General features: G+C 45.8%; 1 protein-coding gene across 1 annotated transcript in view; it reads right to left on the reverse strand.

The window, feature by feature from the left end:
- Window positions 1-27,057, reverse strand: part of LOC147420605 (WD-40 repeat family protein / notchless protein) — a 96,382-nt gene that overhangs the window by 63,559 nt on the left and 5,766 nt on the right. Inside the window, exons 2-5 of the mRNA XM_086505201.1 lie at window positions 16,103-16,184; window positions 15,632-15,721; window positions 7,366-7,491; window positions 6,791-6,918 (exon numbers count right to left, since the gene is read on the reverse strand). Coding sequence (XP_086361327.1) covers window positions 6,791-6,918; window positions 7,366-7,491; window positions 15,632-15,721; window positions 16,103-16,184 — 426 coding nt within the window. The remainder of the gene's footprint in view (window positions 1-6,790; window positions 6,919-7,365; window positions 7,492-15,631; window positions 15,722-16,102; window positions 16,185-27,057) is intronic.

Genomic DNA, 27,057 nt, shown 5'->3' on the forward strand with positions numbered 1-27,057 from the left:
GTCTCCCTCATGAAGGTATACCGGATGTGTGTAGGGACCTACCCTAATGGAGCTGTGCTGAACTGAAACGTCAGGGTGAAGGACAAGATAGCATGATCAACTGCTACTCCAACTGGCCTAGTGCCCACCATGAAATCTTGAAAGAATGGAATGAGACCTGGCTAGGCCATAACATAATCCACTGTGCTGGCACCATGTCGGTGTGGAAAGCAAGTAAAACCTCCAGCTGTCGAAAATCTTTGTAGGCCATTCAAAATGGCCAATCTATGTGCGGTTCCCATATCTATCAAGTATCTGCCATATTTCGTGTATTCCTCATCTTGTGATAATCTCGATAGACCCATCTCTGTATCATCCAGCTCCCTAAGCATTTCCTCGGAAGTATCATAAAATATTGTCTGGTGGTGGGCAGTCCTAGCATTGAAATCCCCTCGTATGATAATGTCACCATCCTTAGAAAACTCCCATATGTCATTATCCAAAATAGCAAAGGGAGACTGCCCCCTAGGTGATGCATTACTGACGTACTAGGAGGAAAGTAACAGATAGCAATGTAGAGGTATCTGCCCGTCTCTGCCCTGAGCCTCACCCACATATACCTAGCATGCTCATCCCTGCGCGCTATATATATCAATGGCTGCAACTCCTCCCTAAATAAAACTGCCACTCCCCCTGAGCCTCGTCCTCGATGCTCCGATCTGGTCTCTTGTCTGCAGGCTGTCTCCCATCTATATCCGCTCACCTGTGGCATGGATTGCCCAGGGGCTTGATGCGTCTCCGAGTCGAAGATGATGTCTCTCCCTGTGAAGCTATCCTCGAAGGCCCCTACATCAAGACGAAGTGAACCCTTACAATTCCAGGTTGCCATCTTTAGTGTGGTCCCATGGGTCTCGCACCATCATGCGGGACGTCGCTCCAATATCACCAGCTTTCCATCTCTGTAAAAAGCAATCTTCCCCTTTTCCCTTGCTGCTCTAATTTCCGGCATTACTTCTTGCATATGAGCAATCTGCAAGAGGGTGAGGTCATCTCCAAGAAAGATGCCAGTCTTCTTTAGAGTCGGTCTCTTCTTCAGGAAATCCTTCTTCGCTTCCATGGATGGGAAGCGGAGAATGAGTGCCCTTTCCTTCAAGGTTTCTCCGTTGCTTCCGCTTTTCTTTGTGCCCACTCTCCAAGCCCTCGTATGCGTCTATTCGTTGACCCCCATCAGAGTCATGAGTTCTTTCACCTCTTCCTCCACATTATCTTGGTCTCTGAGGCCACATATCCTTACGTGTAAGGCCCGCACCCGTCTCCTTTGCTCCTCTTCTAGTGTCAAGTTGATGATGGTTGGTGTGGGGGTGGGGGTTATTTCCTTGCCTTTCCCTTTCTTGACGATCTCGATCCATTTTTCGGCCTTTTCTGCTTTTTGTTGGGTCTTTGTGATGACATCTACCCACGAGGTCGTCATTTCTTTTTGTTGCTCCCCATCTTCTTTGATGGCCCACACTTGTTCTTTAATCGTGTTAAGCTCTTCAATTACTGAGGGTTGAAGCTCTCCCTCTTCGAGGACAGTCTGCGATCGCACCTCTGCAAGCTCTTTCTTGAGTAGTGCGATTTCCTCATCTTGAGCCTTCACGTGATCCTCGAGTGTATTTATTGTGTTTTCCTCTGCTGCCACACGCGCGTCGAGTATGTTGATAGTACCTAGGAGGTGGCGGTTGATCATGCCGCTCAGTTCTTCTTTGCATTTTTGGATGGCATCCTCCACCGGGTCATCCTTGCCACTCTACTTCCTCATGGTCGGAAGGCTGCCCCGAGGGAGGTAAAAAGTCTCCCCGCGGCTTTTTTTTTATTCTCTCTCTCTCTCTCTCTCTCTCTCTCTCTCTCTCCCTCTCTCTCTCTCTCTCTCTCTCTCTCTCTGTACGCGGCTAAGTCTCTCTTTCTCTCTCTACGCGGCTAAGTTTTTTTTTCTCCTCTCTCTATGCGGCTAAGTCTCTCTTTCTCTCTCTACGCGGCTCACCTCTCTCTCTCTCTCTCTCTCTCTCTCTCTCTCTCTCTCTACGCTTGAAAAATCCTCTCTTTCTCTCTCTACGCTTGAAAAAGTCCTCTCTTTCTCTCTCTACGCTTTTCTGTTTCTCTCTCTCTATAGAGGTTTCCCCTCTTCCTTCTCTCTCTACGCTAGGTTGGGGAGTTGCGGGGAGAGCGCGAGGGAGCGGGGGCGGGGGCAGGGGCAGGGGCAGCACAGCATGAGCGGGGGGCAGGGGCGAACGAGAGAGAGAGGGTGCGGGAGCAGCAGGGGGAGCGCGAGGGGCAGGGGCAGCAAGGGGCGCGAGGGTGCGGGAGCAACAGGGGAGCGCGAGAGAGAGGGTGCGGGAGCAACAGAGGGTGCGGGAGCAGCAGGGGGAGCACAGGGTGAGAGAGAGAGAGAGAGAGAGAGAGAGAGAGGGTGCGAGAGAGAGAGAGAGAGAGAGAGCTTGCTCTCGACTTTGCACTCTTCGCGCAGGCTGCTATCGCCAAAGTCTTTTTTGCGCAAGCGATATTTTTATTACGAAGCATCAGAGAATCTAAAAATAGCCATAAAAAGCCTAAAAAATGTGTACAAGATTTGATAGGCACCATGCCTATATCACTACTTGCAAGCAAGAAATGCCGACAAAGAGGCCGCCCTTGCACACCGAATGAAGGCACCTTATGCCACCTTTGTGCGCACGAGCGTTGACACGCACGATACCCGCTACTGGCCGCCCGTAGTACCGTACAGCTGCACGTAGGTCTGTCCCAAGTGTGATGCTCCCGAGGCCATAGGACACTATGCGAGGTGACTCCCTACCAAATTGCCAACTGCATTACAGTTTGCATGTGCAACAGCCCTTCAATACATACAAAGAGAAAAAGGCATGCCACTATCGTAATCTTTCCTCGCTGATTGAAGGCATTGGCAGTATATAATTGGGTGTCCATTTGGTACATCAATGGGCAAAAGAAAATTCCCATCTCTCTCACACCACTTACTCTTATGATGAAGGTTCTCTCACTCGGTGTGCGAACGGAATATTGCCACGTTGGAGAGGCTGACCCGAAGGACCTCCTTACGCACAAACGAAAACGGAGAGTAAAAGAAACATACATCAAGCATCCATGCAAACAACAAACACTCAAAGCATCCATGTGGAAAACACTAGCATCAAAATCCACACAGGGGAATCCAAAAAGAAACGAATGAAAAAAAATAATCATGGACTCCCACGGCCAGCTTGCATGTGTCCCCCTTGCTCCCTTCTCTTGCTAGTAGCGTGCCATACCACCCTATGCAAGAGTAGAGAGGACTCATGAGCTATAGCGGTTTTTTGCACGTTGCATGATGTATGTACAAGCCAGAAGTGGCTCTGATACCAATGTTAGTCCCTCGCTGGATCCATCTTGCACACATGACATAACACAAGCCATACTCACGCATAACGAGCGTTAGAGAGACGACATCAAGCTCGCCTCCCAGCCATAGAGCCAATATGGGCTCACCCCCAAGCCTGGGAGCCTACAGCTAATGGGTTAGCCTCTACCACAAGGGTAGGTGTCCCATACCACCAAGCCCACACTAGGCAGGTGTGTGGGTAGAGCTACCAATCGCCTAGAGTCCTAGTGTGGTGATCACACAAGATAACTCGCAAATGAGCCCAGGGTCGTATTTATAGGACTCCTTATCCGCCCTAACTATAGGGCCATGTTTACACTTGGCCAAACATCCCATCCTGATGTCTGGGACATAACAGTTGAGGCCGCTTTCAAGATGCTCCCAGCTCCACTAGCAAGGCCCCAACAGCATTTCAAAACGCTGCCTAGCACACTAGATAGAAAGATCGCTAGAGATGGGCCCGTTGCCAAGAGCAAAATCATCAAAGTTGCCACTCAAATTTTCCTCGACTCTGCCGCAAGACAAGCGTTTCAGAAAGCTCAAAGGTGGCCCAGAACTACCTGCCCTTTTTTTGGCTTAGCGTTTTAGAATGTTCAAGAAAGAACCTGTTGCCACTTTCTCACTAGCGTTTTAGAACACTGGTTCAAAGGGCCCTCTTGCCGTTACCAAGGTCCCACATGTCTCCCTTGTGCGCCTCAAAACGCCCATGGCATAGCAGAGAAAATGCACCACGTGTGGCATGCCATTAGTGGCGTTTTAAAACGCTATCGATTGCAGCTACAAATGTTGCCCAAAAGTTCCTCTCCAACGACCGCTCCTCCTTAAAGAGGCAGGTGTCCAAACTCCTTCCTCTTCTTGGCACACAGTTCCCCCTTCACGATCAAAGAGCACAAGGCTCTAATACCATGTCGATGATGCGGAAGCATAGAGCTAGGTAGAGAATGCAAGAGAGAGAGAGAGAGAGAGAGAGAGAGAGAGAGAGAGAGAGAGAGAGAGAGAGAGAGAGAGAGAGAGAAATGAAATGTAATATTGACGTCTTCAAAAGGCCAAAATGACCTATGAGACCGAAAGGTTACATGTGGTGAATCTAATACCAGGTCTGGGTACAAAAAAGTACAAAGAACTCAAAAGAAAATAGTGGGTAGGGGTAGGGTGAAAGTTGATACAAAACAAGGGGGGGGGGGGGGGGGGGGGAAAGCGGATACAATGGAGTTCTCTGACAGTAGAGGCATCATATACATATACATCAGTATCCAAAAGGACGGCGCCAATATGGTATGGATCCTCTGTCACAATCTACGTCGATGTCGAGAGGGCCCCCTCATCCGTGGGCAATGGGACCTCCCCAACTCTATCGCCCGATCAAGCAGTATGCCTCTGGTGCCTTTGGTGTTGCTCTGTTGTGGGGGTTGCTCAAACTCCTCTGTCTGTGACTGAAAGAAATCTGTAATCTGCCGCTGTCGCTGGATCTCTCTCATTGTGCCCCTCTTCAAGAGATCCTCTCTGTGTCTACGAATCTCCAATAAGTATAATCCAAGGCATCTCTGATCCTGGTATCTCATGACTCTAGAAAGTGGTCCAAAACCCTCTCTGAATAGACAATGAGAGCGGCCTCATATCTCATTGTATACTGGGCAGTGACATATGTAACGTAGCTCTGTCTGGGGCTCTATCTGGCACACCTGACAAATCCTGGACTCAGTGGGTACTCCTCTAAATCTACTTGTCTCGATCTCTAGCTGGTGTGAGGATGTGCGTATCTCACCAATAGCACGTCGTTTCCCATGGGATAGTTGAGTATCCATGTATCCTGATCTGATGACAAAACCATCCTCCGTAAGCTGGAGAAGATGCTCTCTATAGAAAGCCATCTTCGTACCCAACTCATGTGTAGGCTGTATCCATGTCCTCTTCGTATCCAACTAAATCAAAGCATGTTTGATGAGCTTGGTAATCTCTGCCCTAGTGAGGGAGATGGAAAGAGGAAATCTGAAATGGAAGAATAGCCAGAAGAATAACCAAAGCCGTCCTCCTGTATGGCGGACTTCGCAATCTCCTGTAGTCACTCAACCATGTGAAACCTCTTACTGGACCTCCAAACACCCCACCAACTGTTGCATGATCAGATCTACATGTGCCTCTGGCTGTGCCATCATCAGCACCTCAAACTGCTTATTAGACTGCTCATGAGGAACCTCTGCCTCCTGCCGAGCCTCACTTCCATCTAGTGATCTGTCTAGCGGCTTCTCACTAAGTTGAGTTCTACCACATGTCTCTCCACACTCTTGTAAACCATAACAGGCTGAGTCTGCCTCTATCTGCCTGGCCACCTCTATCTCTGCCTCTTCTCACTACTCACTCAGTTGCTCATGGTTCTAATCCCTCTACTCTCTGTCCTGCTGCTACGCAGAGCCCTGACATTGTGTTGAGCTCTATTCGGTCTGATGATGCTGCAAGAATCGGGCTCTCCTTTGAACAAACTATCTACACCTTGGGACAATCCTTCACAAGGTGACCCATCATATGACATCTCAGACACTGGTTTGGTCTGCCCGTAACCACTTAACTCTGTGAACGAATCACACCCTTCCACTCGTAACCAATGGTCTTTAGAAACTTCACGGAGAGGATAACAACCACCTTTGTGGAGGGCACAAATGTCCAACTGTACCGAGCACATGAAGGGTGTGCCAATAAAAGATGCCATCTGCCTCAACGTGTCACGCAACCTGAACCATGCCGGTGGATATAAAAAAGGTAATTTCACAAATTACTTGGGCACCTGGCATCTGTCCTCATAGGTAGCAAGATCAAAATTCTAATGCGGTGGGACCCAAAAGATCAACTTATCCTTAATAGGGAGAGGAGAGCAAGCTATCAGGGCAGATGCTAGCTCCTCTGAAGATGAAGTAGCTATAACAGTGCCATGACCTAAAAGAATGATGTCCTCTATTTGCCCATCGTCACTGATGGACCACGGTCAAAGAGGCATTCAGCCAATCCCTGATTTTGCTCTTGGAGTATGATCACCCAATCATGCGAGCTATAACTCCTCTCTAGGAGTCTGGTCCCCTATAGTTTGCTTCAAATTCTTGTCAATACAAAAAGATGGAGCCATCTGGAGGATATAATCTGAGATATGCTACACCTTTTATCCAAATCTGCTCTATGCCTCACCCTTGAACAAGCCCCAATAGTGAAGATTATGGAGGTAAGCGAGTGTGGATGCAAGAATGTGAGCTGCAAATGTGAATCGCAGGCAATGACAGTAATCAATCATTATAAAATATTGTCAAGAATAATGCAATTCATGATAAAGCCCTACAAGGAAACTGGGTCACGAAGATTCATCATAGTGAGCAAAAAGCAATTACTCAGAAAGAAATTATTACATACATTCAAGATGCTGCCATTAGCCTTTCCATCCTTGGGATCCCAAAGAATTATATGCCCATCCTTATCTCCACTTACTAAATGTTTCCCATCAGGAGACCATGCAATGCAAAGCACCCAGTTTGTATGACCTGAGACAACCACAAGTAAAACAGAATTCAAAGAAATGCAAAGCTAGTGATTTCATTTTGTGAGCACTTTCGCTTTAACTGCTGTTACTGGATTACAGTACTCCAGATGCTAAAAGAAGGCTTTTCATGTGAGAAAGCAGGCTCCTGAACCACACGATTATACGGCCGAATCCAGGGTCTCAACTTGATCATGTGAAGAGTAACTACAAAGAAACTCGATCATAGATGCCTTAAGTGAGAAACATGTCCAAATGCCAAGGTTTCAGAAATGCAGAAACAAGTCTTATAGCTTTGAAACTGCTCATTTTTTGTGACAAAGGTAGCAGGAAAATGGAAACGACTATGGAAACAAATTTTCAAGGCCTGAAACATTAGTTTCATGTGACTATGAACTCAATAGATAGAGTACACAGGTATGTACAAGTCATATGATAAAACAACAATAACCTTTGCATGTGTGCAAAGGGGTCTGAGTGTTTAGGTCCCAAAATCGCACAGTCGTATCCCCTGAACCACTTGCAAGCTGCTGTCCATCAGGACTGAATGATACTGAGAGCACTGCCTCTGTGTGACCTGCCCAAAAAGTAAAAGCCCTGTAAGACACGTGCCTACTTCATTTCATTCATCTGGACCACAAATTGCTTCATAACTAAACTCCTCATTGCCACTAATATTTTTAAGGGACTAAGTCACTTGATTCAAGGAAAAGCACTTTACAAGCCAATAATTCCACATTAAAACTATTAGACTCCAAATTTTACAAAAATTTCTCTGATAAAAGCTAAGCTTTTTCAAATAGGAAGTCATTGACCACACAACTGACAACCATTTTCTGAACGTACAAACACCAATAATTGATCGAAAATTTATGATGAATGCTCTGCTATTATCATACCATAAGACTTATGTACAAACACCAATAATTGATTGAAAATTTATGATGAATGCTCTGCTATTACCATACCATAAGACTAATGTTCTGAGATGGAAGCATTTAACCCCACGCAAATGACAACTGTTTTCTAGTTCCCTCTTAGAAGCGTTGGCCTCAAGTCGAGCGCCCCTTGCGGTTTAGTGCACATCTGTGTACAGTCGTTTTGTGAGCCCACTCATTAGAACCTCTTTTACAACTTGCGCTTTGGCCCCCAAAAGCTCTGCTATTTACAACTTTTAGTTACAAAAGAAACTTAACAACAATAATCAGTGTGGTAAAAGGCCAACATAGCAGTGCCACATCAGCATTTTGGTACACTGCCACCTCATCAAATCCACATAGATGTCATGTGAGCAGTCCATACATGTGACACCTCAGCATCTGCCAAGTCAATAATAATCAGCGTGGCGTTCTATTGTAAAAAGCCAACGTAGAAATGCCACATCAGCATTTTCTTACAGTGCCACCTCATCAAATCCGCACAGATGACATGTGACACCTCAGCATCTGCCAAGTCATTAGTCAGATTTGTAATCTCTTTCTGGTCCGTACCATGTACTACCACGTCATAATTTTGTGACAAAAACAATTGTCTAGACAAAAATGAATATGAATAAAAGATGACCTAAACCCCCTTTTTTTTTTTTTTTTTTGGGGGGGTGGGGGGGCAGAGAGAGAGAAATGAAATGAAATGAAATGTTATATTAACGTCTTCAAAAGGCCAAAATGACCTATGCGACCAATCTGTTACAAAATGGTGAATCTAATACCATGTCTGGGTACAAAAGAACTAGATACTACTACTAGAATCCATCCTCATATGCACTCTGGATATCGAGAGTATGGCTCAAATCCTCTACTGTACTCTCCGTCGATGCTGTGTAGCCCCTCTCCTCAATCGTGGCTGTCTGGATCTCCGTAGCTCCAGTGCTCGGTCGATGAGAGTGCCGGTAGTGGTCGAATGAGTGTGAGCCGAGCATTCCAATGATGACAGCTCCTCTGGCTGTCCCATACCTAGTGAAAAGAAATCTGTAATCTGTCTCTAGGACTGTCTCTCTCTATCTCTCCCCAGTAAAGTGTCTCTATATCTGTGTAACTCAAGTAGATATAGCCCAAGACATCTCTGATCCTCATAACTCATGACCCTAGCGAAAGGACCAAAACCCTCTTTGAATAAGCAGTGGAAACGGCCCCGTATCTCATAGTACATTGTGCAATTGACATATGCAATGTAGCTCTGTCTCTGGCTCTAACTGGCATAAGCGGCATATCCTGTTGTCTGTTGGTATCCCTCTAAATCTACCAGTCTCAATCTCCAGCTGATGTGAGGATGTGCGTATCTGACCAATGGCACACCGCAAACCATGAGACATATGTGTGTCCATGTAGCTGGGTCGAATCACAAACCCATCTCCTGTGAGGTGGAGAAGATGCTCTCTATAGAAAGTCATCTTCGTGCCCAACTTCTCTGGCGGCTCTATCCATGTCCTCCTGGTACAAGTCCTGACGAATGAGTCTAGTAATCTCCACCCGCGTAAGAGACATCGAGGGTGCCTGAAGAGAGAGAGAGAGAGAGAGAGAGAGAGAGAGAGAGAGAGAGAGAAATGAAATGAAATGAAATGTTATATTAACGTCTTCAAAAGGCCAAAATGACCTATGAGACCAATTAGTTACAAAATAGTGAATCTAATACCATGTCTGGGTACAAAAGAACTAGAAAAGAACTAGAAGTGGAACAAAATACTACTACTACTACTACAATCTAAAACTACGTGGGTGTAGCAGCTGATACAATAGGTACGCGGTAAACTGGATGTAACAGTGTGTGAAACAAAGATGGAAGAAATGGTGAGGATCCATCCTCATCTGCACTCTGGATGTCGAGAGAGTATGGCTCGAATCTTCTGTTGTAGTCTCCGTCGATGCTGTGTAGCTCCTCTCCTCAGTCGCGGTCGTCTGTATCTCTGTAGCTCCAATGCTCGGTCGATGAGAGTGCCAGTAGTGGTCGAATGAGTGTGGGACGAGCTCTGCAGTGGTGGCTGCTCCTCTGGCTGTCCCATATCTAGTGAAAAGAAATCTGTAATGTGTCTCTGGGACTGCCTCTCTCTAGCTCTCCCCAATAAAGTGTCTCTATACCTGTGTAACTCAAGTAGATATAGTCCAAGACATCTCTGATCCTCATAACTCATGACCCTAGATAGAGGACCAAAACCCTCTCTGAATAAGCAGTGGAAACGCCCCCGTATCTCATAGAACATTGTGCAATGACATATGTAGTGCAACTCTGTCTCTGGCTCTCTCTGGCATAATCGGCATATCCTGCTGTCTGCTGGTATCCCTCTGAATCTACCAGTCTCAATCTCGAGCTGATGTGAGGATGTGCGTATCTGACCAATGGCACAACGCAAACCATGAGACATATGTGTGTCCATGTAGCTGGGTCGAATCACAAGCCCATCTCCTGTGAGGTGGAGAAGATGCTCTCTATAGAAAGCCATCTTCCTGCTCAACTCCTGAGGCGGCTCTATCCATGTCCTCCTGGTGTCGAGCTGGATCAGGTCCTGACGAATGAGTCTAGTGATCTCCACCCGTGTAAGAGACAGCGAGGGTGCCTGAAGAGAATACTGGAAAGGGGGCAACCTGTCCATGGTGAAGCCATGCGTCTGAAACCATGAAGTCATCTGTGCATACCAGCATGAAGTGTCCCCCTGTAGAGCTAACTGTCTGGAAGACTCAAGGGCCAGTCTAGCATATCTGTCTCTAGTAGTATCCCATAGGCTGTGCACAAAGGACACTGATCTGGTAAGCGCCTCAATCTCCATGGGGGGGGCAGCTAGCTCTGCTCGAATGATCGCGTGAGGTACGGAGGCCTTGGCTCTAACTAATCGGGAGATCATAGATACCAAGGGCCTCTCCATACGTCTCCAACCATCCTGGCCTACAGAAGGTCCCCATACCTGTACCCCATACATCATAGCTGAGGCTACTAAAGTATCAAAGAGCCATAACTTTGTCCGAGGTTCCTGGAACTGAACCTGCGAACACATCCTCTCCAAGCCTCCCAAGGCCGCATAAGCTCTGGTCAGTCTAGTCTCTGCTGCTCTCCCCAAAGAAAACCTCGGCCCAGTGAAGACTATCCCAAGGTAAGTGTATGCATCTGTATACTCCACAATCTCTTGACCATACGTGAAGGTCGGTGCCGATCTCCTGATCCACTGCGGTGTGGTGTTAAACACCATGACCTTGGTTTTACCAAGGTTTACAGACAATCCACTATCCTCTGCAAAACTGTGTAATGCATCCAACTGTCGCTGCATACCCTCTGGTGAGTCAGAGATCAAGACAATATCATCAGCATATAACAACAATGGGATCCACGTCCCTGCCAGCTGGGCACCTCTATCACCCTCTCTGTCAATGTAATCAGACACCTCATCAACATACATACCAAATAGAGTAGGAGACAATGGGCAACCCTGTTTCACCCCGATAGTGGAGTGAACTAAGTCAGATATCCCCTCTGGGGTGCGTACATGTCCCATCACTGATCTGTATAAAGCCATAATCCCCCAAATCAACACTGTGGGCACCCCCATCTCCTGCAGTCTGCGCATCAGTCGAGCTCTCGGTACCATGTCAAATGCTTTGCGGAAATCCACAAAGCTACAATAAATCCGTCTCCCATGTGACCTGCCCTCCTCAATGATAGCTCTGAGTGTCAGAATATGGTCAAGAGTGGAGAAACCCCTCCTGAATCCTGCCTGTTCCTTTGCCCGTACACCCTCACCCTCTGCCCAGTTACTCAACTGCTGCTCAATAATGGATGCATACAATCGTGCCAGTGTGTGTCCAACCATAATAGTGCGGTAATTTCCAGGCTCTGTAGGATCACCTGCCTTGAATATAGGCACAATAGTAGACAACCTCCAAGTCTCAGGTAATCCCTCACACATGGCACGATTGAACAACACTGCAAGAACCTCCATCAGCATATCCCTAGCATGTATAAAGTGCTCCGCTACTAGACCATCATGATCGTAAGCCCTCCTGGTCCTCATCCTGTCAATGGCTCTCTTTACCATCTCCGTGGTAAAGAAGGTGCTCGTAGGTGGACATGGCTCTGTAGGATCTGGAAGGGGATCCTGCCCAGGAACCGTATATAACGATGTCGCATACTGGCCCCACACATCAGGAGAAGTAATCACTGGGGGAGGGGAGTGCTCATGGAAGAGTCGCCATGCCTCGCCTGAGTCTCTACTCAAGAACAACTGATACAAGTCTCGCTCCATCTGGGCTAGGTAAGCTCGTTTCTTCTTTCGCACAAGGCGCCAGAAAGCAATCCGCGACTGTCTATAGGTGATGACTCCTAAATGAAGATCCCTCTGAAGCTGGGCTCTCATCTCTCTGCACTCCTCATCATACCAACTATTCTGGGGCATGCTCCCAGAATGTCGCCTCCGATCCGGTTGAGTGTGTGGGTATGCCTCTGATGCTGCATCATGTAGTGTCTCAGTCAGTAAAGTAGTGCACTCCTCTACTGAGAGGCCTGGAGCAACTGTGCATAGACGATCCCAGATCGCCTCTGTATAAACTGAGTCAGTCTCTGGTGTAAATGTATAACGGGTGTGTGACCTGCCTCCTGATTTCTGGGCTGTACTAAACTGAAAAGATACGGACAGTGTCAAGAGAGCATGATCCACTGCTACGCCCACTGGTCTGGCTCCCACTGTGAAATCCTGAATACAAGGAATAAAGCTCGGCTGTGTCATAACATAGTCCACTGTACTGGCCCCATGTCTGTGTGGAAAGCATGTGAAGCCTGCTGCTCCAGGAAACCGCTGTAAGCCATTAAGTATGGCTAGCCCATGTGTAGTCGTCATCTCCGTGAGGTATCTCCCATACTCAGTCTGCTCTCTGTCATGTGAGCATCTGTCAAACCCCAGCTCACCCACATCCAACTCTCTAAGCATCTCATCTGAAGTGTCGTAGAAGACTGTCTGACAGTTGCCCGTTCGAGCATTGAAGTCTCCCAGGAGGATGATATCACCATCCCTAGAAAACTCCCATATATCATCATCTAGAATTGAGAAAGGCGACTGCCCTCTGGATACAGCATATACTGACGTACTGGGGGGGAAGTAACATATAGCAATATATAGAAATCGACCTGTGTCAGCTCTCAGCCTCACCCACATGTATCTAGCCTGATCATCTCTCCGTACAATATGTAGTAGTGGCTGTAGCTCCTCCCTAAACAACACCGCTACTCCTCCTGAACCTCTACTCCCATGCTCAGATCTCGTGACTGTTCTGGTGGGCTGTCTCCCATCTTGTATCCCACCACATGTGGCAACAGTTGGCCAGGGGATGGTGAGTCTCTGAAAGAAAACAATGTCCTTGTCTCTGAAAACTGTCCTCAAAGGCACCAACATCCAACCTCATAGACCCATTACAATTCCAAGTCGCCATCCTCAATGTGGTCCCTAGGTCTCGCACCGTCATGTAGAGCGCCGCTCTACAATCACCACCCGACCATCTCTGTAAAAGGCCATCTTCCCCTTCTCCCTTGCCGCTTGAATCTCGGGCATTACTTCTCTCATATGCGCAAGTTGTGAGAGAGTGAGGTCATCGCCTAAGAAAATACCTATCTTCTTGAGAGTAGGTCTCTTCCTCAAGAATTCCTTCTTCTCTTCCAATGAAGGGAAGCGTAGTATGAGAGCTCTTTCCTTTGAAGATTCTCGGGGGCCCTCACTCTTCTTGCCCACTCTCCATGCCTTTGTGTGTGAAGGCTTCTCCACCCCCATCATTGATGTGAGGCTTGTGACCTCTTTTTCCACATTGTTTATGTCCTTGAGGCCGGTTACCCTCACATGTAGAGCCCGCACCCTCCTTCTTTGTTCCTCTTCGAGGGTCATGTTGATAAGAGTGGGTGTACAAGGAGCTTCCTTACCTTTCCCTTTCTTGGCAACCTCAATCCATTTTTCGGCCTCCTCTACTTTCTTTTGCGTTTCGGATATGACCGCGGCCCATGACTTCTTCTCCTCATTGATGTTGTCAATTTCTTCCCTCAAAGAGGGCTGAAATTCCCCCTCTTCAAGCCCATTTTTTGACCGTGTTTCCAACACTTCTTTGTGGAGGTCCAAAATGCTATTCTCCAACGTGGCGATCTTGTTGAGAAGATGATCCTTCTCGTCCTTCCACCTCTTCTCCTTTTCTTCATTTTCTCGGAGGAAAACGGTCTTCGCGTTCCTCCAATCTTCCATCTCTTTTCTCCATGCTTTCATTTCCAATTCAATGATGGAAATTCGTTTGGAGTGAAGCATATATTTGAGTTTGCTTGTTGCCATAGGTGAGGTTGGGGATGACATGAGAGAGAGAGAGAGAGAGAGAGCTAAAAGCTCTGCTTTATTTACTAAAAAGGCAGAGAGAGAGAGAGAGAGTCATAATTCTGCTGTCTTTGGCAAGTCTTCCTTACTCCTTGCCCTGGAGTCTTTTGATGAACAGGCTTCTTGAGGACTATCTTGCCTTGCCAAACTCCAGGGCAAGAGTACATTGATGTATTGTGAGAGCTGGAAAGATGTAAAAAATTAAGATAATGTAATATAGAAGAGAGAGTTTTCCCAAAAAGAAAAACAGAGAGAGAGAGAGAGAGAGAGAGATGAAATGAAATGAAATGTTATATTAACGTCTTCAAAAGACCAAAGTGACCTATGAGACCTGAAAGTTACAATGTGGTGGATCTGATACAAAGTCCGAGTAACAAAATGAAATGAAATGACAATATGACTAAATGACTACCATGGAATCCTAAATTGCAAGGTGTGAACAAATCAGCTAGCTGGGATAGCTAAAATCACAAGAGATCCAGCATCGGTCGCTGGCGGATCTCATCAATCTCCTCCCATGGTCAGTAGTCTGATCGAGCATCGTGCATGTCGAGCCAAAGTGATCCGAATCCTCTGATGCAGCCTCCATCGGTGCTGTGTAGCCCTCCGTAGTCGCGGGCGTCTAGATCTCCCCAGCTCGGTTGCCCGGTCGATCAGTGTGCATCTGGAGTGAGGCGACGAGCTCTGCTGTGGTAGTAACTCCTCCGGGTGTCCAGTGTCATACTCTAAAGAAGTCTGTGATCTGTCTCTGAGACTGGCTAGCCTCTCCTCTCATCAGACTCTCTCTGTGTCTGCTCAGCTCGAGCAAAAACAAACCCAAGCATCTCTGATCCTCGTATCGCATGACTCTGGAGAGTGGTCCAAAGCCCTCTCTGAACAAGCAGTGGAAGCGGCCTCGTATCTCGTAATAGACGGGGCAGTGGCATGTGTAGTGCAACTCTGTCTCAGACTATGTGTCACACAGGGGGCAGTCCTGGCCTCTGCTAGTACTCCGCTGTATCTCCCAGTCTCGATCCGCAGCTAGTGTGAAGATGTGCGTATCTGGCCAATAGCACATCGTACCCCATGAGACAAGAGGGTGTCCATGCACCTGGGCCTCGTCACAAAACTGTCCTCCGTAAGCTGTAGAAGATGCTCTCTGTAGAAAGCCATCTTCGTGCCCAGCTCTTGTGCTGGCTGTATCCATGTCCTCCTGGTGTCTAGCTGAGAGAGAGAGAGAGAGAGAGAGAGAGAGAGAGAGAGAGAGAGAGAGAGTTCCTTGCAATAGAAATAAAGTCACAACACCAAAATAGTGTTGAAAATAGAACTCGTAAAAAATGAAGACTCCCGAGTAACCTTCAAAATTTGAGGAGACCCCAAAGCTGGCTAATGCCATGAAAAGGGAAGTGTATACCTGCTATAGTGGCAGAGCAGCGTGTGACAGGGCGAATTCGGAAAACAGCTTGAGGTTGATAAACAATGCGCAATACTTGTTCCACCGAAACTGAGATAGCAAACAATAACAAACTCAAAATCAAGATTAACACTACCGCATCACAAAGTTTATTCATGTCATTTTATCCTGGGATGGGTTTGGGAGAGGGAAAGTTGAGTTGCATATAGACATTACTTTCAAACATAAATTATGTTTGAATGCACACAGGCAGTTGCAAATGGATGGGTAAGATGGTCACTGACAAATAGGCAGATTGGTACGTACTAACAATAGCAATCCCCTACAGCCTACTGGCTGATAAAACGTAGTGATGCTGAAGAATTCCCATCGATCGAAAATCAGGGTGATTGAGCCTCAGATAGAGTAAATATATCACGACCCTTGTCTTTCATGGGGTACAATGAAAAGGGAAAAAAAAAAACTCCCTACCTTTGTTTTCCAAGAGGTATGCTCCAAGTTGACCGACGAGCTCTTTGTCATTTATATAAAAGGCATAAGGGACTTTTTCCTCCTATACAAGACATTCAGATGTAAAACAATCGTTACAGTTTAGTCATTTAAACTGTGCACCGTAAAAAGTGAACAGATGCTTCAATTCACATTAACAGGCAAAAGAATGCGGAGTGAGAAGCAGCAAAACTTTGTTACCAATGAAGATTATTTCTTTTGCTTATTAAAATGTGTGTACTGGAGTAATAGGAACAAGCATCCTGCTTATAGCTGCTCCAGAAACTGCTACGTCTTGACCGGCTTCTATTTTTTGGGCTGAAACTGGAGTAACAGTAACACCATCCTATTTATAGCTTAATCTGAACTGTTACTGCTTGAATTGAGTGGAAAGAGCATCCAAAATACCTACTGCTGAATTTGTAAGTCATATACTGTTTCTAGATTAATTCTTAGCTTAATAAACATCTATTTCCATTTAGTAGATCCACAAGTAGAAGCGAATAATCTGGATGTGTCGTGAGAGGGGTGTCATAAAGCATCATTAACAGGTTTGCAAGAACTTTTTGAACTAGGTACAGATCAGAACTGGACAAGTGTAAGTACAAGATCAAGACAGGTCCTGGACTAAGAAAAGAAATTCTAGATTCTTCTGAAAGAATCAAGACAGGCACTAGACTACAGAATGAAACTTTAGAATGAGACTGGATCTTCTGAAAGGGTCAAGACACACTCTCAATTGTGATCACGTGAAAGATGATTCAGGTAGTGAGCTACTTGATTTGACAAATAAACCTTCTAGAGGGATCATCTAGACTTCTATTAAGGGGAGTTGTGGGGTTCCTAGGGACCACTTGGTAGATGGATCTCGTTGGACATTGTAGATAGATTATTTTTGTGGTTGGTTGCATGGGATGCCTCGGTATATTGTTTCAGATAGAGACCCCAGATTTACCAATTTATTTTGGAAAGCAGTGTGTGAGATGTGGGTACTATTCTCTAATTCTCTTCGTCGTTTCATTCATAGACAATTGGACAGCCAGAGCTTCCCAACTTTGTAGTGTTAGACTTGTTGAAGTGCTATATCTCTAAAAATAAGTCTCAATAAGTATTTGCCATTGGTGTACAATAACACTGTTCACAATTCCATAAGGAGGGCACCATTTGAGATTGTCGAGGCTGGCAGAAAGGTTCCATCAATTTTGTGCACCAAGGACAAAATATTCCAGGCAAATCATTTTGTACATGTTTTAGAGACTACAAGTGCTAAGGTTAAGGAGGCTTTGCAGATGTCTCAAGAACGCATAAGAAGGTAGCAAGCAAGCATGGATGCAACTTGTAGGTGAAGGAAGATGATTGGGTGCTTCATAGATTTGAAAAGGCCCACCTTAGAAAGAAGGGTAAGGAGAGGCTTTTTCCAAAGTATGCGATGTATGGGCCCTTAGAGAAGATCTCATCATTAATCTATAGTTGTGAGGAGCTTCTCTGTTTAGAGCTCACACAGAGCTCAGCCCAATATTGAGTCGTTGATCTAGGGCAGTACATGTTGTATAAGAAGAACCACTCCACTTTTCATAACAAATCAATAGGATTGTGAATTTTGAAAGTCTTATGGTTATGTATTTTTAGCATAATCATGGGTAATGTGGCTCACAGTATTCTGCCCAAGGACTTATGTGGGAAGAATGGTTGTCGCATTCAATCTATAGACACTTCACCAATGAGACGATTTTACCTCACCAGAGACATTTGTATAGAGCTCAATGCACCCAGGATGTGATAACCAGCTAAATGTGAATGTGAAATGTCTCATGTCCAATGGGGATTTAGATGTGAATGGTCACTGTGTAATCGAGGCCATTACTCTTCTTTTGGGGGGCGGGGGGGGGGAACAAAAGTGGTGGCATGGCATCACCAAAGCCGGCAGGACAAAGAAAGGTCAAACAAGAACAAAACTGACGCCCAAGTAATAGCCAAAGTCATCGGAAACATTCAATGCCCACATTTTCACACACTACTCTCCAACACAAACTGGTAAATAAAGCATCTCTACTTGACACGATAAACAAAGGCAGCTCCCGAAAGATGTACGAGACAAACAGCTTTGTCAAATGATCGGCTATCATTGTCTTCTTCACGAGTACAAAATGAGCCTATTTGCTAAACTTGTCCACGATAGTCCAAAGACCATCATGCCCACTCACAGTCTTGGAAAGATCAAAGATAAAGTCTACAATAGACTTGGACACTCCGCAGCCAAAAATCTACTGCAAAATAACTCAGCACAACTTAGAGAGAGAGAGAGAGAGTCGACACCGCATGGCTGAGTTTCGCGCCCAGATGCATTGGCCCCAAAGGCTAACGCCGCTTTCGGTATTCCTTTATTATTGATTTGCAAGAGTACAATGTTCGAGGGTCCTCTCTCTCGCAATGCTACCAAGCCAATCTATTGAGAGGAGAGGCCCTGGCACACTTATAAAGGCCTCTGGCCTCTTCAAAAGCAGTTACTTGAAAGCATAGGCTCTAGGCCAGCGTAACCGTGAAACGTTTCACACCCGAAATGTTTCACCCTGAAACGTGGATGTTTCACCATGAAATGTTTCACCCTAGGCTAAGGCCTCACTGGAACGTCTGACCGAAACACCAATTTTGTGTTTGTGTAGAGTTACGTATAGACGTTTCACCATGAAACGTTTCACCCTAGGCTAAGGCCTCATTAAAACGTCTGAGCGAAACGCCAATTTTGTGTATGTGTAGAGTTACGTAATAGACAGAATATGTCGCAAGACGGGCACCACGTGCCAATAGAAAAGAACAGACTGAACAGACTTTTAGCACTTCAATAACAATTGAACTGAAAGAGAGAGAGCACACGCGACACGAAGTGGCGGAATTCAACCCCAGAGAGTATTGGCCCCAAACCTTGGCATTCCTTTTGGTATTTCTTTATATTGCATCAACACAGTACAAGCCGGTACTCCACGCTCTACACCTTCTCCCAGAAGAGTGCCAAAGAATGAGCCCTCGCCTCATATTTAAAGGCCCTTGGCCATTAAAAGCAATTTACATGAAAAGCTTTAAACTCAACAGCAATTGGTCCAAAAAGCTATAAAAACTGCCACCATGATTTACGGAAATCCGTACAATTGCCACGTCAGCAAAATGCGGAAATTTGCACAGTTCTGCCACGTCAGTAGGCCAACGTAAAATCAGGAATTCTGTACTAGATGCCATGTCATCAATTTTTCCACTTCTTCTTCTTCTTCTTCTTCTTCTTCTTAGGGTTTAGGCCCCTCGGCCGAGATCTGAAGGTTGGCTCCATTCTTTAGTGACTTGACACGTCAGCAGTTTGTGACATCCCCCCTTCTTGAAAGGAAGTAATCGTCCGGGATTATAGCATATCTGCAAAACAACTCAAGTTAGCTATATAAAAAAATCCGAGGGACATTCCGAGGGACGATCAGTTTGCTCTTCTTTATTAAGGAGTTGGCTTCTCCTTTCGGCTCTTTTGATCAAGGAGTTGGCTTCTCCTTTCATCCAGATCGGAACTCTTGATATTCAGGCGTAGTAAAATTAGCCATCACACCCAGACCGCACTGATCTTCCACCGATGTTTTGATGCACTAAAATTACATACCCAAGCAATCTCATCCAATCAGGAATATTCAGTGGTTGGCACATCACGATGTGACACAAATGCTCACATATGCATGTTACAAGACATAGAAACATAAAGTCGCCGATGAACACTCCTCCCGCATAACCTAACAAAGTCCGGGCCGAGAGATATTCAACGACTCCCTCATCACTCCTCCCGCATAACCTAAAAAGGTCCGGGCCGGAAGATATAGAGGCCTTTTACAACCAAACACCCCCCAAACCGCAACCTACATCGTTTGGAGGTGTTGAGAGTAACCACTGCTCAGACTTCTTAATACTCCTCCCGCATGACCATCCAGGTCTGGGCCGGGAGTAACAACAACAATATTTTTCAAGCATTCAATATTTGCCCTGCAAATAACCACACGGGTCCAGGCCATGAGTATGTGGAAGCATTCTCAAACATCATTTTTCACTAATCCACCCGAGAGTAAATCACCAAGCATTGAAACCAGTATTCAAACCAGAGTCAAACAGTTCAAATCGGCACCAAGACCCAAATCAACCTTGGCATTTTTGCATAGAGTATCGGTATTTTAGCATTGTAGCATTTGTGCAAGTAATCTAAAGCGATTACTTGCTCTAGCAACAAAGCAAGGGGGCCCTTGAGGGTGGTTGGGGCCCAACGGGCGGTGTCGTCTCTCTTTTCTCTTTCTCTGCCTCTCTCTTTCATTGTGTTCAGTTTCTCAAGTGAAGTGAAGTCACATGGTGTTCGTGAGAAGAACTAGATTTGAGTTAAAATCCATAAACCCTTCCGTTGCACCTGACATTAGTAAGTATTGACGTACTGGACTACAGTGTACACATATCTAGCACTTGCACAAAGACGGCAATCACTGAACATTCACATCACTATCCCCGTCAAGATCTTAGATAAGAATCATGATCATTGTAACTTATTTAGCAATCACATCAAGACGTGCTGATCATTTCATGGATAGCTTGATCTACTAAATCTCCTTGCTATCACATTCACATTATCCCTCAGGTGACTAAGATAAAATGTTGCAATCATTTCATCTTTCCGATACGTACTCAAACAATACACACATGAGAGAGCACATGTAACGAATTCATTGTTAAAGGCCTGGAAACTGAAAACAACTTAGCAAACTTAAACAAAACTGAGCGAGAGACGACACGGGACGGCGAAGTTCCCCGCCCAGAGAGATTGGCCCCAAAGACCGGCGCCCTTTCGATATTTCGTTATTATTGATGCTTAGCAAAGTACAATGTCCTAGGGTCCTTATCTCTGCCAAGCTCTCACAGCTTCACATATGGCCAGAGTGAGGCCTTGGCAGTTAATTTATAGGCCCATGGCCTTCTAAAAGCAGTTACATGAAAAGATGGATGCATCATGGCCCCAAAAGCTCGTGATAGCTTGCTGCTAGCGCAAATCATGGAAATCGATACGCTGCCACATCAGTAGTCAACGCGAATCGTGGGGGTTCCGTACAACGCTGCCATGTCAGCAGGCTGATGCAATTTTTGAGTTCTAGTGTCCTTTGTGCCCCATCGGACAGGACCTTATAAGTTGAAACAACTTATAAAATTAAATCTTTCAATTTGGCCTCTCGGAATTGGATATGCAAGTTATTATGACTTTATCTGCATCTTTCACTAGGGTTTGGACCTCCCAGTGTCCGAAGTGCGTCCAGATGGCCATGCCACGTCCTCTTGAAAGAATTGTAATTCCCCTCGATTATACCTGCAAAACCAACATAAGCCAAAAAGTAGTTCAGTAGACACTAACTCTAAGTACCGACGCACTAGACAACACATATCTAGCACTTGCACAAAGACGACTATCACTGAACATGAAAATCACATTCACATCACTATATATACCTAGATGAATCCAGGATAAGCCAGATTCACCCTTGAAGGAAAGTGCAAGGTATAGACCCATGGTAGTCACCCACAAGACAATATAACCATCAGCTCCATCATGCATAGTATTGACTAAACACCATGACATCCCCATTAATGTCGTCAGTGCCCAATAGTGGGTGTAGAACTAGGTACTAACATACGCTCCCCAACACAACACGCACACACACATATGAGCATACATCAACACAAAGTTCAGCATACTGAGTTTCTGTCATGACTCCGAAGATCAAGGGCAGACTCAGCCATAATGAAGCCTAGCACTAAAAGAAGCATTAAATCGGAAAAATTAACCTTGGATGAGAGTCATGATCTGTTGTAACATATTCAACAATCACATCCAGATCTCACCGATCTCTCGCGGATGTCTTGATTGACAATATCTTGTTACTATCATATACACATCACCTCTCAAGTGAACAAGACCGAAATGTTGCAGCCGTTTCGTCTTTCAAACATGCACTCAACAACACACATGAGAGAGCACATATAATAGATTCATTTCAGGAATTCCCATTTCGAAGTACTTCTTTCATAAAGTAATACAACAAAATATTGTCAGCCCATCAGTATCCCTGAAATCACAAAGATAGAAAGTGACTTTATTTTATCTAGGTAGTCTATGACAAAGGAGCGGAGTAACTCCCTCTTGTGCAATCCGAGCTGTGAGAGTGCGCATATGCGGAAGCGAGAGAGAGAGAGAGAGAGAGAGAGAGAGTAGACACCAAAACGCTATGTGTAGGAAGAGGGGGCGATCAGTCCCCCCATGACTACCATGAGCAGAAGACCCTCAGTACAACATATGATGGAAGTGGGTACCCCCTGGCCCTATAAATAGGTGCCCAAGGGGAGGTAGAGAAAGGCCTGATAAAAATCCCCACGACCCAACAGAAAAAATGAAATATGGAAATATATGAGAGCGCCCGAACAAGGTGGGCGACCGGCCCCGAGCTCGGGCGGTCGGCGGACCAGGTACAACCTACACTATGGGTGGCCAACCCGGAGACATACTAGCCATACAAGTATACCCTGGACCTGTGAAGCAACAGTGGTGTAAATCTAACACCTCCTCTCAGCACTTGATGCTAAACAAACCACGTGAAGCCAAAGATGTGAGGAAAATGTGAAGATGTTTGCTACCATGTCCACTGAAGGACAATACTCCATGAGTGTAGAAGCAGTTTGGGGTGTCCCAACCTCCGAGAGATCTCCATGGAAAGATATTGTCACGAGCAGTGTAGTAAATTGTTGTACTCCGCCGTGAAAGGAGTGCCAATAGACCTGCAAGTGTCCTGGCCAATAGGATCTATGGTGTATGTAGTCAAACTGTCTGGAGAAAATGGGGAAGCCCAGGAACCGTCATCAGTATGCACAGAAGCCTCTCAATGCATGAACCTGTAACCCAGTGTGGCCAAGTGGCTAAGCTGTGTAAAACTCCAGGAAGGCCAGATGTAGCAATCTACGCCGTAAACATCCTCTGAATCAAGGAAAGCCAGATTAAACAGTCTGCATAGTAGAAGCTACCGTAAGCTGCAGCAGTCATCGAGAGACCGCACGGATCACCACCAAATGGTGTCCTGTCAATAGGTAGGGTAATCCAAGATGAGGGAAAAGCAAAACTCAACAGTCTACGCTGTGAAGGGCCTCTGAGAAGAGGTGTGGTCAGACCAAGCTGTCTGCACCGAAATCATCCTGTAGAAGTAGGGAAGCCAAACTGAGAAGTCTACGCTGTGAAGAACCTCTGAAAAGAGGAAAGGCCAGACCAATCTGTCTGTGCCGCCTTGCCTATATCTCCTGATGTCAACCAAAACCAACTCCACGCCAACAACGCCACCAAACCACATCTCGGTGCAACTCTCAATGTGAATGAGCTGGGAGTGGCCTACTGCCCAGGTCGGGGGATAAATCTGTTGTAAGGTTATCGAGGGTGAGTGTAAGCAACTCTTAAGGTAGCAATCCAAATGATCATGAGTGTACAAGAGCAACTGCACTACCATCCAAGCCAAGCTCCGGGTGACTCCGGATGTAATCGCGGGATGCCTGATCTCCCGCATCTCGCGGGTAAACTCTCCAAGAGAGTCCAAAAGCACTGAAGTCCCACTCCAGTCTGTAGATCCAAACAATGAACCTGTCCACGAAGAGATACACGATCCTCTCCCTAAGTCCATGTAGATGCTCTTGTGTAAGCAAGTGATCTGACGTGTCGAGGTCAAGTGGTAAGTGTCTGTCCACCCAAGATGGTGGTGTCTTCTCAGGGAATGTCAAAATCCCATATGCCATGAGCATGGCCATATCTCGTGTGAACTCCTCTGATGAGTGCATAGGTTACCCGGGTCTAACTTAACAGCCTTGGGCTGGTCTAGACAGAATAACTTTAGCATTCCCTTTGATTTCAAGGACAGTAGAACAACCTCAAGTTTTTGCATTTGGTTCTCAAAATTACAACAACCCATCATTTTCTGACTCCAATGCCAAAGCCAACTTCATCTCGCTAGAGATGGCGGCTTGGTTGGGAATCAAGCTTGAAGAGATGGGACCACAGATGGATGCAATGTTAGCAGCACCAAGGCATATAGTCGTCGTAACACATATCATAGGCAAACTTCGGTTGCATTGTCAGGGTTACATTGGGCACTAGCACTGCCATATCATGCCTTTGACAGGGAGTGATGTACTCTTGGGGATGCCTTGCCACCACAAGAACAGCATCGTTGCAGATCATCGGGCTATAAGGGTAGAGATGTGGTCATTGATGCAGAACTTAAAGGCGAGTCCATCGGCTTCCGTCATTTCAAAATTATTGAAATCAAGTCTTTTTGTTTACTCAATTGTCACGTGACACATCCAACCCTATGTGTCCATGGACAAGCTACAGCATGATCAGGGTTCAGTCAGTCCAGTCAGCCTAGATTAGAAGTGATCTGGCACTTTTGGAGTCTATCCGTAGACCATGCATGCCCAGTCACTTAGTGTAAATGCATATCCTCTGGTTGCACACAGCATGATCATCAGAATCCATTAGAATCAGCTAGGGAATTTTCTAGTGCATTTAGCCTATTTTACCTATTTTTGGTATTTTTCACTTATTAATTTAAGTGACTTTCCAACAAAAGTAGGTAGGGCAATTTTGCTAAGAAAATATATAAGCAAACCAAAGTTAGCACTAAATGGTAGAAGAGGCAGCAGGAGCTCCACGTTCAACAGGCAACTTCTCAGCCAACCCCCCCCCCCCCCCCCCCAAGAAGATCTAGCGTTTTGCAGATCCAGCATCACCTAGCGTTTTTGCACAGCATCCCCTACACCTTGGCGTTTTCAGCAATCCTCTCATCGCCAACAGTACCCCTCACCTAACGTTTGCAAACACCAGCTTTGCTAGCGTTTTTGGTCATCAGATCCCATAGCGTTTTTGGATTTCAGCCTCAACTTTGCAGTGTTTTCATCGCCATCAGAAGGCTGCAATTTCAGCAGTGTTTTCAGCCACAGATCACAATAGCCATCAGCGTTTTTGTCAAGAAGATTCAGCCTAGAAAAACGCAGCCAAACCTGCGTTTTCAGCCACCCAAAACAGCTCCAAGTTCAGCAGATTTTCAGCAATTAGAAGGTCGCAGATTTCAGCCCTTAGGTCATCGTCGTCGTCCCCATCGTCGTCACCAACATAGTCCCAAGTTGCATCAGTTTCCATGCATCATCATTGTACCACTTTGTGCAATCAATAGTAGACCACTCTCGCCGACGAGAGTGGGGCCTTCGGAGGAGGGTTTTATAACGTCTCTGGTGTCGTATCTCTCTTCTCTCTCTATCTCTCAATCTCATACACTTGCACACACAGTGTCCATTCACTTTGTTTGTGATCATAGCACTCTCTCATTAAGAACGGAAGGCTCTCCCTTCCATAAGAACTAAAGGAACCTTGAGCACAATTCGGAGCACTCATCTTGAGCAAAGCGCAAACATTCATTCCGCTGCACCTTACATTGGTATCAGAGCTTTGGCAGTGTTCTGTATCACTCAAGGAAAGAACCACAAGAATCACAATAATTTTTTTTGCTTGTTGCGGTCGCACGAACCCAAGTTCGCTTGGGCGTGTCGATTCCTAATCGTGTTTTTGAAGAGTGACAGGAATCCCAAAAAAGAAGGGCTTGTCCAGCCTCCCCTTGTGTCTCTTTTCACTCATTGAGAGCGGACCGAGCACTTAGCAGCCGGCCAATCGACGTGAGGTGGGAAAAAGCAACCTTGGTGTGAGCGCAAGGCCGCCAAGGGGTGCGCCCGCGGAAAGGAGTAGAACTCGGGTGAAGAGAAGATCCTTCTCAAACACGGTTTGCAAGCGAAAGAAAACCTCAAGAACCTCAAGAATCCAAGTTCCTCGTGAACTTACGAACCCAAGAACCCCAAGAACCTAAGTTCCTCGTGAACTTAAGAACCCAAGACCCCAAGAACCCACAAGAACCCACAACTTCAGAATGGTCTTCACTCGAAGCGGAATGGATACTTCGCTTGGAGATGATGAGCATGAGAGAGGCAAAGAAGAATTTTCCCCACCAGGAGGTTTTTCCGACCCTCCCCCTTCCCCATCTATGTCAAAGATTGCACTAACTCCTATGGAGGAGTTGAAGCAAATGTTTATGGAAAGGAATTTCGAACGCGAAGCAAGAAACGCAGAAAGAAGAGCAGAAAGAAAAGCAGAAATGGAGCGCAGACACCAAGAAAGAATGACAGCCGTCGTCAAAGGAATGAGCGACCAACACATGAAAGAGTTCTTGCAACTCGTTTCTCAAGCTCGGGCACAGATGCAAGAGACTCGAGAAAAGGAGACTCTCTCAGTCTCTTCTTCTCCAAAGCATGACACACAGGATTTGCATGATTGTGAGAAGCATGATGATTTGAATGAAGATGATAAGCATGATGATTTGGACGACAAAGATAAGCATAATGATTTAAATGATATTGTTAAGCATGATGATTTGGATGCTAATGCCAAGCATGATGATTTGCATGATCAAGATGTGATTTCTCACAAGCATGATGATTTGCATGATCAAAATGTGATTTCTCACAAGCATGATGAGTTGCATGAAGATGACGTGATTGTTCACAAGGATGATGAGTTAGTTGAGGCTTTTTCTAGCGAAGCTAACCTCATTGCAGATTCGATCAATCACGAAGGATCGATCTTGGCTCTCAAGCCTAGGTCCAAAGAACCCCCTCAGGAAGGATCGATCTTGGCTCTCGAACCTAGGTCCAAAGAACCCTCACAGGAAGTATTATGTGTTCGCATGATTGATACGCACACATTGTTCGAGTGTTTCATTCGTGATCGTTTCCTGTATTTTAGTCAGCATCTTTATGTGATCCCTTTTCCTAGGCATGACATATTGTATGTTGAGCAC

The sequence above is a fragment of the Adiantum capillus-veneris genome, chromosome 28 (assembly GCF_014529385.1).
Source record: "Adiantum capillus-veneris isolate H3 chromosome 28, ASM1452938v2, whole genome shotgun sequence".
NCBI lineage: Eukaryota > Viridiplantae > Streptophyta > Polypodiopsida > Polypodiales > Pteridaceae > Adiantum > Adiantum capillus-veneris.